The sequence below is a fragment of the Bubalus kerabau genome, chromosome 9, assembly GCF_029407905.1.
Source record: "Bubalus kerabau isolate K-KA32 ecotype Philippines breed swamp buffalo chromosome 9, PCC_UOA_SB_1v2, whole genome shotgun sequence".
NCBI lineage: Eukaryota > Metazoa > Chordata > Mammalia > Artiodactyla > Bovidae > Bubalus > Bubalus kerabau.
In genome coordinates, this window is record NC_073632.1 from 30863615 (window position 1) to 30877256 (window position 13642).

The 13642-nt window shown below is 37.4% G+C and overlaps 1 protein-coding gene and 1 pseudogene across 10 annotated transcripts in view; one reads left to right on the forward strand and one right to left on the reverse strand.

Moving 5' to 3' along the window:
* Positions 1-13642, forward strand: part of DOP1A (DOP1 leucine zipper like protein A) — a 124471-nt gene that overhangs the window by 46122 nt on the left and 64707 nt on the right. For all 10 annotated transcript variants that reach the window (XM_055534901.1, XM_055534904.1, XM_055534903.1 and 7 more), the window contains 2 exons: positions 9549-9719; positions 12966-13155. In XM_055534901.1, coding sequence (XP_055390876.1) covers positions 9549-9719; positions 12966-13155 — 361 coding nt within the window. The remainder of the gene's footprint in view (positions 1-9548; positions 9720-12965; positions 13156-13642) is intronic.
* Positions 6251-8053, reverse strand: LOC129619518 (acyl-protein thioesterase 1-like; annotated as a pseudogene).

Consider the following 13642-nt stretch of genomic DNA (forward strand, 5'->3'; position numbering starts at 1 on the left):
GTATATATTCTCCTCTGTTTTATAATTTCAGGCCTTATATTTAAGTATTTAATCCATTTTGAGTTAACTTTTGTGAGTGGCATGAGATAGGGATCTTATTTCATTCTTTTACATGTGCATATTTAGTTTTTCTGTCTCATTCTTGACACGGGCGATACAGATGGCCTTTTGTACATTGGGGTCAGCCTTGTCATGAGTTTATCATATTTTTTAGTCTTTTTAAAAACAAACTTTTGATTTCATTGATCTATTTTACTGTGTATGTTTCTTCTCTTTAAATTCCTTGTGGATTTTTTGAAAGTCAGTAATAGGTATTTTTTAATACTGATAATACTGCTGTGTTGAAGAGCACTTTAAAAAAAAACTGAGAATTGCTCAGTGTTACATGTAATAACTGACAGATTCCTTCCTTAAGGCAAAACTTTTCAATATAACTCATGTCTGCTCCTTTTTAAACAGAAAGTTTATCTTAAGAAACAACTATTTCACAAAGTTGCAGTGTATCTAATTTTATTAGCAGTATGCTATATAAGAAGAATAAATTAATTCTAGAATACTATGTCTAAATATGGCAGACAGTCTTACATACACATACCTTATGGAGTAAAATTGTTATTCTGTATTTTTTAGAGTATAGCTAATTTAAAAACTAGAATTTGTATTATGTTGGATTTTTAAATTTTTAGTAGTTTAACCTCAAGGTTTATGCTTTAGCATAATTAAATACAAATACTTTTAAAGTTCTGTAACCTATTACATGATAAAACATATTGTGTCTTCAAGTTTATTTCTTTAATGTGATACAGTACACTAAGCTGTCACTAAGAACACTAGATGTGCAATTTGAGCCCCATAATATTTATTAAGTGGGTATGTAAAGTAAACTTTTGCTAATACAAATCCTAGAGAGGGATTTTAGAGCTGACAGCATTCAAGTGGCAGAGAATGACTGAGATCAGCTAGTACCTTGTGAATAATAAGTAGAGAAAAGGAACAAGACCATTCTGTGAATATTTGCTCTGTCCTATCCAACTCTTTGTTACCCATGGACTGTAGCCTGCCAGGCTTCTCTCTGTCCATGGGATTCTCCAGGCAAGAATACTGGAATGGGTTGCCATTGACTTCTCCAGGGGATCTTCCCAACCCAGGATCGAACCTTCATCTCCTGTATCTCCTACATCGGCAGGCAATACTTTACCACTGAACCACCTGGAAATATTCATGGGAAGCCTTGTGAATATTTAGGAGTTACATTATTTAAAGGGCAGGTGGACGAAAGTAGTCAGTGGAAAGGAACAAGAGTCAGAGAGAGAAAATATACCAGGAGACAGAGCTCACCTGGAAGCCAAAACTGGAATGAGTTTCAAGAGAAAGTTGTGAATAGTATCAAATACTACAGACAAATGAAACAGTCAGGACTGAAAGTAGACAAACAAATGTGGCCTTTAGTAGAGAATGGTGATGATATTGAGAACAGTTTTAATAGAGCGGGTAGACGTATCAGAAGGTGATAGACAAAAGTGGTTTTTTTGTTTGTTTTTTTCTCCAAAAGTTGAAGTAGGAAGACAGCTTCAAGCCAGGAAGTAATTAAGATAAAGGTTTTAGAATTTTGTTGTCATTTCTTCTCTTTTTAGAATCATTGGGAGAGATTTAAGCACAGTTGTTAGTGGAGGAAGAAAGAAATTATATGAAAGAAAAAGTATGGTGGATAAAGCAGGGCCCTGGGAAAGGTAGACATTGGACCCTGAGGCAAGGCTACTACTGTAGTTTTAAGTCACACTGTACCTAAAGTTGAAGGCAGATACGTGGGAAGTTGAGGGAGTTCCCACTAGATGACCTCTGTTTTCAGTATAGTAGGAGCAAGACAGATTCTTAATTCATTTATTAAGCACTTTGTAAAGGCAGGACTTGGTTTTAAGCTCTTCAGTTCAGTTCAGTCACTCAGTCGTGTCTGACTCTTTGCGACCCCATGAATTGCAGCACGCCAGGCCTCCCTGTCCATCACCAACTCTCGGAGTTCACCCAGACTCACGTCCATTGAGTCAGTGATGCCATCCAGCCATCTCATCCTCTATCGTCCCCTTCTCCTCCTGCTCCCAATCCCTCCCAGCATCAGAGTCTTTTCCAGTGAGTCAATTCTTTGCATGAGGTGGCCAAAGTACTGGAGTTTCAGCTTTAGCATCATTCCTTCCAAAGAATACCCAGGGCTGATCTCCTTCAGAATGGACTGGTTGGATCTCCTTGCAGTCCAAGGGACTCTCAGGAGTCTTCTCCAACACCACAATTCAAAAGCATCAATTCTTCAGCGCTCAGCCTTCTTCACAGTCCAACTCTCACATCCATACATGACTACTGGAAAAACCATAGCCTTGACTAGATGGACCTTTGTTGGCAAAGTAATGTCTCTGCTTTTGAATATGCTGTCTAGGTTGGTCATAACTTTCCTTCCAAGGAGTAAGCGTCTTTTAATTTCATGGCTGCAGTCACCATCTGTAGTGATTTTGGAGCCCAGAAAAAATAAAGTCTGACACTGTTTCCACTGTTTCCCCGTCTATTTCCCATGAAGTGATGGGACCAGATGCCATGATCTTCGTTTTCTGAATGTTAAGCTTTAAGCCAACTTTTTCACTCTCCACTTTCACTTTCATCAAGAGGCTTTTTAGTTCCTCCTCACTTTCTGCCATAAGGGTGGTGTCATCTGCATATCTGAGGTTATTGATATTTCTCCCGGCAATCTTGATTCCAGCTTGTGTTTCTTCCAGCCCAGCGTTTCTCATGATGTACTCTGCATATAAGTTAAATAAACAGGGTGACAATATACAGCCTTGATGTACTCCTTTTCCTATTTGGAACCAGTCTGTTGTTCCATGTCCAGTTCTAGCTGTTGCTTCTTGACCTCCATACAAATTTCTCAGGAGGCAGGTCAGGTGGTCTGGTATTCCCGTCTCTTTCAGAATTTTCCAGAGTTTATTGTGATCCACACAGTCAAAGACTTTGGCATAGTCAATAAAGCAGAAATAGATATTTTTCTGGAACTCTCTTGCTTTTTCCATGATCCAGCGGATGTTGGCAATTTGATCTCTGGTTCCTCTGGCTTTTCTAAAACCAACTTGAACATCAGGAAGTTCATGGTTCACATATTGCTGAAGCCTGGCTTGGAGAATTTTGAGCATTACTTTACTAGCATGTGAGATGAGTGCAATTGTGCAGTAGTTTGAGCATTCTTTGACATTGCCTTTCTTTGGGATTGGAATGAAAACTGACCTTTTCCAGTCCCGTGGCCACTGCTGAGTTTTCCAAATTTGCTGGCATATTGAGTGCAGCACTTTCACAGCATCATCTTTCAGGATTTGAAATAGCTCAACTGGAATTCCATCACCTCCACAAGCTTTGTTCGTCATGATGCTTTCTAAGGCCCACTGGACTTCACATTCCAGGATGTCTGGCTCTAGGTCCGTGATCACACCATCATGATTATCTGAGTCGTGAAGATCTTTTTGGTACAGTTCTTCTGTGTATTCTTGCCACCTCTTCTTAATATATTCTGCTTCTGTTAGGTCCATACCATTTCTGTCCTTTATCGAGCCCATCTTTGCATGAAATGTTCCCTTGGTATCTCTAATTTTCTTGAAGAGGTCTCTAGTCTTTCCCATTCTGTTGTTTTCTTCTATTTCTTTGCATTGACCGCTGAGGAAGGTTTTCTTATCTCTTCTTGCTATTCTTTGGAACTCTGCATTCAGATGTTTATATCTTTCCTTTTCTCCTTTGCTTTTTGCTTCTCTTCTTTTCACAGCTATTTGTAAGGCCTCCCCAGACAGCCATTTTGCTTTTTTGCGTTTCTTTTCCATGGGGATGGTCTTGATCCCTGTCTCCTGTACAGTGTCACGAACCTTATTCCATAGTTCATCAGGCACTCTATATATCAGATCTAAGCCCTTAAATCTATTTCTCACTTCCACTGTATAATCATAAGGGATTTGATTTAGGTCATACCTGAATGGTCTAGTGGTTTTCCCTACTTTCTTCAATTTCAGTCTGAATTTGGCAATAAGGAGTTCATGATCTGAGCCACAGTCAGCTCCTGGTCTTGTTTTTGTTGACTGTATAGAGCTTCTCCATTTTTGGCTGCAAAGAATATAATCAGTCTAATTTCGGTGTTGACCATCGGGTGATGTCCATGTGTAGAGTCCTCTCTTGTGATGTTGGAAGAGGGTGTTTGCTATGACCAGTGCATTTTCTTGGCAAAACTCCTTTAGTCTTTGCCCTGCTTCATTCCGTATTCCAAGGCCAAATTTGCCTGTTACTCCAGGTGTTTCTTGACTTCCTACTTTTGCGTTCCAGTCCCCTATAATGAAAAGGACATCTTTTTTGGGTGTTAGTTCTAAAAGGTCTTGTAGGTCTTCAAAGAACTGTTCAACTTCAGCTTCTTCAGCATTACTGGTTGGGGCATAGACTTGGATTACTGTGAAATAGAGTTATGGTCTCTTGCCTTTTTTTTTTTTAAGTCAGAATTCAATTTTATTTCATATTGATAGAACCATGCAAAAGATTTACATTTTCTCACGTTACAGTGCAGTGTTTCAATGGACTATTTCTTGCTTTAAATTAGATTTCACTGATTTGTGTCAGTGAAGCAACAGTTTATATTCTTATAGGTAAAGTAGAATGATTTAGTGATTGTTTAAAAATTGTAAATCCAGGTATAAATATATGGCTTAATTATTAACATCATCTATAGTCCATACCAAATCATTTCTATCATCAAGTAGCACCCATTTGTGCAGATGCAGTCCTAACATTGTTCTAATCAGTTGGAATCCAGCAGAAAAATTAACAACAGTTCAGAAATATCAAGCATACATTTTTGCTGTTTATTAAACTGTGTGGGAACTACACTATTTGTATTGAGTTCTGACTAAACAGATTTACCCAGAAATTTGTTTTCAAGTAATTTTAACCAATACTATAAAAAATCTATTTAAAATCAAATAATTGCTACTTTTATGTTTGCACAAAAGCTAACTTTAAAAGATCATCTGACTACATGAGAATTTCAAATTAGTCCATTGGCAAATAAGAGTAAAGCAAAATTTTTAAATTGTTCATTTCCTGCTGTAGTTGGTTTCAAACCTATGTGCAAAATATGTAAATTCTATGCTATGAGGAGTATCACCTTAGAGCAAATCATCTTAGAAATTACCATTTTTAAGATCAGCCTTAAATATCCCAGGACATAGTAGAATATGACCTAATTATTCTTTCACTTAATTACAAGAAAATACAGAATTATTCTCGTTACCTGGACTAAAGATTCTAGTAACTCTGCAGGTCTAAACTGTAGCTAAAGGTCCACTTTAAGAAGTAGTGTAGAAACTCTGAAAGGATGTCCGGTTTCTTTCTGTCAGTAGAAATATATTTTCAGTGCCATCACGCATGTGATCCAGAATATTAAATTACAACACATATTGACAGCAGGTGTCTGTGGCAAAGAGGAAATATTTGGTCTGTTGTTAAGGATAAAAAAGAAGAAACACATTTCTTTTCTACAGAGAAAAAGAGTATTAAACAAAGTATATTCAGCAAAGAAAAAGCTGTTCCCCTAAAATAAAAGGGCCATTAATTGAAGAGAGCAATATTGCTCTTTATTGACACTTAGAAGCATTATCCCTTTTATTAGGAATAATGTAATCATACCTCATTCTTATTATGCATTATAATCATTAGGTATATATGAACACATATATAAAAATACAGATACTGCATGGTGACTTGGCAGTTTGGGGTGTAAGCCTGTAGTGTTAAGTCCCCACACACATAAACTATTTACATTTTAACTGCTCATTTATATCTGAACAAGTTTTCATTAAGCATGCTAATAATTTTCAAGTGATGTAATAAAAAATCTGGTTGCAGTTATTTTATCATTTTGCTGAATTACATTTGGGAGAAAGAAGTTGGCTGCTTCTCTATTTTAATACTAGTGTATTCAATACTAGTGTATCAGTTAGTGTATACTGCTAGTTTAATACTAATGTATCCCGGATTATGTCATATACAAATATGTATATAGAAACTTCAAAGATCATGCATTTCCCATGAGGAGACTTTATTTAGCCTGTGTCATTGGTGTGTATTTGCAAAACATTTTAACACTGCAGACATTAGAGGTTTCAAAGTTGGGCACAGGCAGGAGTGTGTATTCTAATTGACGATGCTGGTTTGCACTTCTACACAAGGCCAGTTAGTGGCATTAGTCAACGGGAGGTAGGAGTTGACTGACGAACTGCATGGTGTCCATCATCTCCTGTTGACATGAACTGTGCCTCAGGCTTCCATAGGTTTTGAAGGTTACATTGACTGGATTTACCAATGGTTTTAGCTTTTCTGCAGTAAGAGCACCAGACATTAGGGGTACTAAAGGGTCCAGATCTCCATGGCACTCAAGAATAGAAATGTCTCTCCTCAAACCACTGATACGGGCCCTGTGGAAAGGAAGCCCAGAGCAGTGACACCAGCCAGCTTCTGCTGTGTAGTCAGAGCCATGTACCATGGTAAAGCACCTTCCTAATCCTCCCCAAATAACTGTTAGAAGGATTGCTGTTCTTCATTTCTTGTGGAACGCTATTCTTCATCTCTTGCTCTGTCAAAGGTTTTACATTTTCTGCTGCTGCTTAGTTCCAGTTTCATCCTCCAGTGAATCCGGTGAAAGCCCAGTAATGTCAAACCAAGAAGGCATGACCAAATATGTAACGTTACAGGCATAACTAGCACATGGGGGCAGATGTATTTGGTGTGGACACTTCTGATCCTGGTGAAGGCTTCTGCCCATCTGTGCCCTGTGTCTCCCAGTCTACAAAGGAAGATCACCGCAGCAATGGCCTTCTGCAGCGGACATAATGGCAGGCAGCAGGGCCAATATATTATTGCCCTATACACACCAGTTCCACTGATCACACATCTGAAGTGAAAGGCAGAGCTGGCATCCAGCCAGGCCAAAAGGCCTCTTGATTTCTGATATTACAGAATTACCTATCAGAATTAGTCTTTCTCCTCCAGTTTTCCTGATAAACAGTTGACATACATCACTGTATAATTTTAAGGTATACAGCAAGTTGGTTTGATTTACATATATTGTGAAATGATTACAATAGGTTCAGCGAACATCATCATCTCATTTAGATACAACAGAAAGAAGGAAGAAAAGAATAATGGGGAAGATTTTTCTCCTTAGAGTACTCTTAGGGTTTACTCTTAGAACTTTCCTGTGTGTCATGCAGCAATGTTAACTCTAGTCATGTTTTACATCACATCCATAGTACTCAATTATCTTATAACTGGAAGTTGGTACTTTTAACCACCTTCCTCACACCCACCCCGTCCCTAACCATTACCTCTCATAACCATAAATTTGAGGACTCTTTTTCTATGAGTGTGGGTTTTATATTTGTCTTTTTTTTGTTAGTTAAGATTCTACCTGTAAGTGAGATCATACAGTATTAGTCTTTTTCTGTCTGACTTATCTCAGTATAATACATATAATATATATATGTATTTATATAATATAAAATTAATATAATTAAAGGTCCATCCATGAGGTTGTAAATGGTAGGAGTTCCTCATTTTATGACTGAATAATATTCCATTTTATATCTATCTATCTATCTGTCTCACAGCTTCTTTATCTCTTCATCCATTAGTGGACACTTAAGTTTCCATGTCTTGGCTGTTATAAATAATGCTGCTGTGAAAATGGGGTTTCAGATAGCTTTTTGAGTTAGTGTTTTTGTTTCCTTTGAATGTAGTCCCAGAAGTGGAATTTTTACTTTCTTGAGGCACCTCCATACTGTTTGCCATAGTGGCTGTACCAGTTTGGAATCCCTCCAGCAGTGCACAAGGGTTCCCTTGTCTCTACATCCTCACCAGCATTTGTTACCTCTTGTCTTTTTGATGATGGTCCTTGCAACAGGCATGGGATGCAATCTCGTGGTGTTTTAATTTGCATTTCCCTGATGACTGGTGATGTTAAGCATCCTTTCATGTACTTGTTGACCATGTATCTTCTTTGGAGAAATATATATTCAGGTCCTTTGCCCATTTTGTACTTCAGTTCAGTTCAGTTGCTAAGTCATGTCCGACTCTTTGCGACCCCATGAATCACAGCACGCCAGGCCTCCCTGTCCATCACCAACTCCCGGAGTTCACTCAAACTCACGTCCAACAAGTCGGTGATGCCATCCAGCCATCTCATCCTCTGTCGTCCCCTTCTCCTCCTGCCCCCAGTCCCTCCCAGCATCAGAGTCTTTTCCAATGAGTCAACTCTTCGCATGAGGTGGCCAAAGTACTGGAGTTTCAGCTTTAGGTTATTGTTATTATTTGCTATTGAGTTGTACAAGTTCTTTACATGTTTTGGATATTAACCCCTCATCAGATATATGGTTTACAAATATTTTTTCCCATTCTATAGGTGGTCTTTTCACTTTTGCTTTTTCCTTTTGCTTCAAGGAGTAGTATTACTTATTGTTAGCACAGCAATAGATTTACTTATTGTTAGTAAAACAAAGTTACTTATTAGAAATAAGTAAGTATTGGGTACTATGTGAACATTTAATAAGGAGCCTAACCTAGTCTAATTAGGAGATAGTCTTCTCAGGGAAACAGCTTAGGCCAATTCCTGAAAGTCTAGGAGTCATGCAGACAATGAGGAGAAAGTGAGAGAGCAGGGATTGTACCTTTCAGCACAGCATTTGTGAAGGCCTGGGCGCTGAAGAGAGTGCGGAAAGTTCTGAAGTGAACTTGAGAGGAATTGTTCAGTGTAGCTGGAGCAGAGGGTGCAGGAGTGATATTGGTGAGCATGCGTGGGCTGTACAGAGGTATGTAGTAGCAAGATGTTAAAGCCACAGTAAGCAGTTAGGCAATAACCAGCAGGAAACCAATGAAGGGTTTTATTGAGAACAGCTGCTTCAGAGCAACACTGAAGCAGTACTGGATAATTCAGTGATTAAAATATGATGTTTGGTAAGATGTGATTGAGATATCTTGGTGGTCTTTTCTAAGGAACTATCTGGTGGAAATGGAGAGAATTTATTATATTTACAAAAAATATCTAGGAGAATGGCTTGGAGAGAAAACTTGATGACTGATTCCAGTTTAAAGTTTTTATTTTTTTAAGGGTCAAGGATCACTCGGAGATGTACAGTTTTTGGCCAAACAGATGGGTTCTGTTGCCATATTTTGAAATGGAAATTACAAGGGAAGGATCAGGTTTTGGGGAAGGGAAAGAGGGAATTCTATTTACGAATTGTGGGATTTGAAGGCCTTATGAAACAGCTAGGTGACCTTTGGGTTTATGAGTATGAAGCTCAGATGAGAGACCTAGGTTTGTTTAATGGATATAGAAGTCATCACTATACAGGATAGATATGATTTTAAGCTAAGCAGTATAACTTACTATTTCATTTTAAGAAGATATATACATACATGTTGGTATATATGAATTAATATTTTGTAGTTATTTTGTCTCTCACTTTTGTTTTTATTTTTTAATACAGTTCTGGACTCTTTCCTCTCCTTGCAAATGCTGCCATGTCAGTGAAACCAACATTGTTGAGTTTGTATGAGATATATTATCTGCCTTTGGGTAAAACACTGAAGCCTGGTCTACAAGGATTGCTAACTGGTATTCTTCCTGGCTTAGAAGAAGGATCAGAGTACTATGAGAGGTAAGATGCTACTGTTATTGCTGCAGCTAAGTAATCAAAGTCATGAATTTGTCAGCAAACATCCTTAAATCATTAATATTAACATCACAAAAACTGATTATTCTAAACAGTTTAGTACCTGACCTGAAGATTTTTATAGCAAAAATTATTTTTTGTAGTATATCTAATCTATGTATCACACTGAAAATATAGCTGGGTAATGAGACTATAGACTTGGCTAGCTGGACTGGGTTCAAATCCTAGTTCGGCAGATACTGTGTGAGCTTAGGAAAACTTTTTCAACATTTCTGAACTTTATTCAGTTTCCTCATCTATTAAAAAAACATACTATTCATTGTGTTACTGTAATATTGAAATTACTTAGTCCAGTGCCTCAGCACTTGTAAGTCACTTAAAAAATTGTGACTCATAATTTAAAATAATAATACAGTAGATAGGACATTTAGATTAATAAAAAGAATGGAAGATTGGCAGTGTGCCATCCAGTTTTAAATTGTTAAAAATAGCCTATCTCCAGGTACAGCACTCTTTGAGTAGCTATTGACACGGTACTCTTGCCGTTTTAACTCTTCAAAGAAAATGAGTTGGTCTGTTTGGAGCTTATTATTATTTCTTTGGAAGTTAATAGTGGTATACAATGCTTGATAGCATTAAGTATCTTTAATATCTCTGTTACTGATATTCTTACCAAAAAGGAAATTATGAACTAAGATGTCAGAAATAGAAAATGCCAAACTTTATGAGTAGTCCTAATGATTTATATTTATATAATTTATTTAAACAAGTTACTCTATTTTTTGTATGTTCATCTGCTGCCATAATGATGTAGGAATCTAACCCTGAAAATACTGGATCACTCTTATAAAGCTACTTTGAGAAAAATTAATTTCCGTTTCAGGACAATTTTAGAAACATGATGTGAGCTAATTTTATTTCATTTATGAATCAGTTTTGTTTTAAATTGTTCTATTCTCTTAAGGGAAGCATAGAGTTAATATGATTTTGTAACTCTGCTAATTACAATTAAAAAGTTAACTTGGGGACTTTCCTGGTGTTCCAATGGCTAAGATGCTATGCTCCCAATGCAGGAAGCCTGGGTTCAATCCCTGATCCAGGAACTAGATCCCATATACTGAAATTAAAACATCCCTCATGCCATCAAATAAATAACAATAAAATTTTTTTAAATTTAACATGGAAATTGAATAATGATCTTTATGACTATGATATCTGTATGATTTATCTTGTTATGTGTCTTTAGTCCTTTTAGCTTGAAAGCCCTTTGGCTTTTTTTAAAAAAATACCACAGACTGAGTGGAAATTTATTTTCAGAAATTAAAAAATATCCAGAAATGCAAGAATTCAGAAATAAATTCAGAAATTTATTTCTCACTGTTCTTGATTCTGGCTGTCAGAATCAAAGTGGTAGCATGATCATGTTCTGGTGAGTGCCTTCTGCCTGATTCACAGCCAGCGCCTTTTACCTGTATCCTGACCTTCTGGAAGGGGCTATGGAGCTCTGTGGGAATTTCTTTCATGAGAACACTAATCTCATTCATGAGGGTGCCCAAAGCCTCCATCTTCTAATGCAGTCACTTTGGGGCATCAAGGTATTAACATATAAATATTGAAGGGACAAAAACATTCAGATCATAGCATTATGTTTTGCCAGTTATTCAATACAAAAAGATGTGAAAACATGTTCTTTTAATGCATAAGTAGGTTGAGACCAGAAGAGATTACAGTGTTAGTATTAAATCACATAGCAAGTAAACAGTAGAACTTCATCAGATTCTCTTGATTCTGAATCTGTTATACAACAGTGTATTAAATTTTTGTGTATTACTTTGTTTATCTTGAATAATGCATCTTATATTTTGTCATAGCATAATTCATTCAAGTTGTTTTAAATTCAGTCAGTTCAGTTCAACTGCTCAGTCATGTCCGACTCTGCAACCCTATGGACTGTAGCACGCCAGGCTTCCCTGTCCATCACCAACTCCCAGAGCTTATTCAAAATCATGTCTATCGAGTCAGTGATGCCATCCAACCATCTCATCCTCTGTCATCCCCTTCACCTCCTGCCTTTCCCAGCATCAGGGTCTTTTCAAAAGAGTCAGTTTCCTGTATCAGGTGGCCAAAGTATTGGAGCTTCAGCATCAATCCTTCCAATGAATATTCAGAAATGATTTCCTTTAGAATTGTCTGATTTGATCTCCTTGCAGTCCAAGGGACTCTCAAGAGTCATCTCCAACACCACAGTTCAAAAGTATCAATTCTTGGGCCCTCAGCTTTCTTTATGGTCCAACTCTCACATCCACACATGACTACGGGAAAAACCGTAGCTTTGACTAGATGGACCTTTGTCGGCAAAGGAATGTGTCTCTTTTTAATATGCTGACTAGGTTGGTCATAGCTTTTTTTCCAAGCGTCTTTTAATGTCATGGCTGCAGTCACCATCTGCAGTGATTTTGGAGCCCAAGAAATAAAGTCTATCACTCTTTCTATTGTTTCCCCATCTATTTGTCATGAAGTGATGGGACCAGGTGCCATGATCTTTGTTTTTTAAATGTTGAGTTTTCAGCTAGCTTTTTCACTCTCCTCTTTCACCTTCATCAAGAGGCTCTTTAGTTCCTCTTTGTTTTCTCCCATAAGGGTGGTGTCCTCTGCGTATCTGAAGTTATTGATATTTCTCCCAGCAATCTTGATTTCAGCTTGTGCTTCATCCTGCCTGGCATTTTGCATGATGTAAATTATGTAATATGATTTCCAAGAAAAGGAAATATCCTTTAAAATTTTGTAGAAAGTCAACAGAAGATATGTTCTTCTATGAAAAAAGTGAAAGTGAAGTCGCTCAGTTGTGTCGGACTGTTTGCGACCCATGGACTGTAGCCTATAAGGTTCCTTATTATTAACTAAAGTGTGGGTTTAACAGTTCCTTGAGGTAGATGGGACTTGTGGAGGTGTTTTTGTTGTTATCTTTTTTACAGATGAGGAAACTGAACTCAAGAAAGACTAAGTGATTTCCCTAAATTACACAGCTAGCCAGTGGTGGAACCAGAACTTATACCCAGCCCTCTGACTCTGACCTGTATGGTTCTTCCCCTCCACCCAACTTGTGTCCAGGGCAGAACATACGACTACAGCAAGGATGCTTTCATACATTCTGGGAGAGTATAATGGTTTATGCTTAACAATGTGAAGCTAAATGTTTCCCTTTTTAAAGCACTTTATTTTGTACCTCAGAACAAACACTTTACTGGAAAAGGTTGCTGCTGCAGTGGACCAGTCAGCCTTCTACAGTGCCCTCTGGGGTAGCCTTCTCACCAGTCCTGCTGTGCGTCTGCCTGGAATCACCTATGTTCTTGCCCACTTGAACCGGAAGCTTTCCATGGAAGATCAGCTTTATATAATTGGCAGTGATATTGAGCTAATGGTAGGTCTACACGTGTTTGCTCATTTAACTAATATTTCTTTATAGCCAGATACTGAGAATCATGCCACAAATGATGTTCTTGTTTTCATGAGTCTTATATTTTTCATCAAGGAAACTTAAAGACCAAAATAGTCACATTATTGGTTTGGGAAATTTCAAGTTTTTTTCTTTTTCATAGAAAAGGGATTGTCATCTTCATTATCATCTTCATTATCAAGGGATTGTTATCTTCATTATCTATCAGTCAAGCAAATAAATGGTCTTTATTACCATGTTGCTAACTGATCAGATCATTGTTTACATAGCCACATTCATTTTATTATTCTAAAGTGAACCTTCTCTTGGATCATAGCTTTCTTCATAGGAAAGACAGATTTTAGACCAAGTAATAGGCCAGATTCTGTATGGGATTTGTGCAAAAGAAGGTATTACTAAAGCAAACAGTGAAAGATAGTTGGAAAAATTCACATCAATTGCTTGCTTGTAC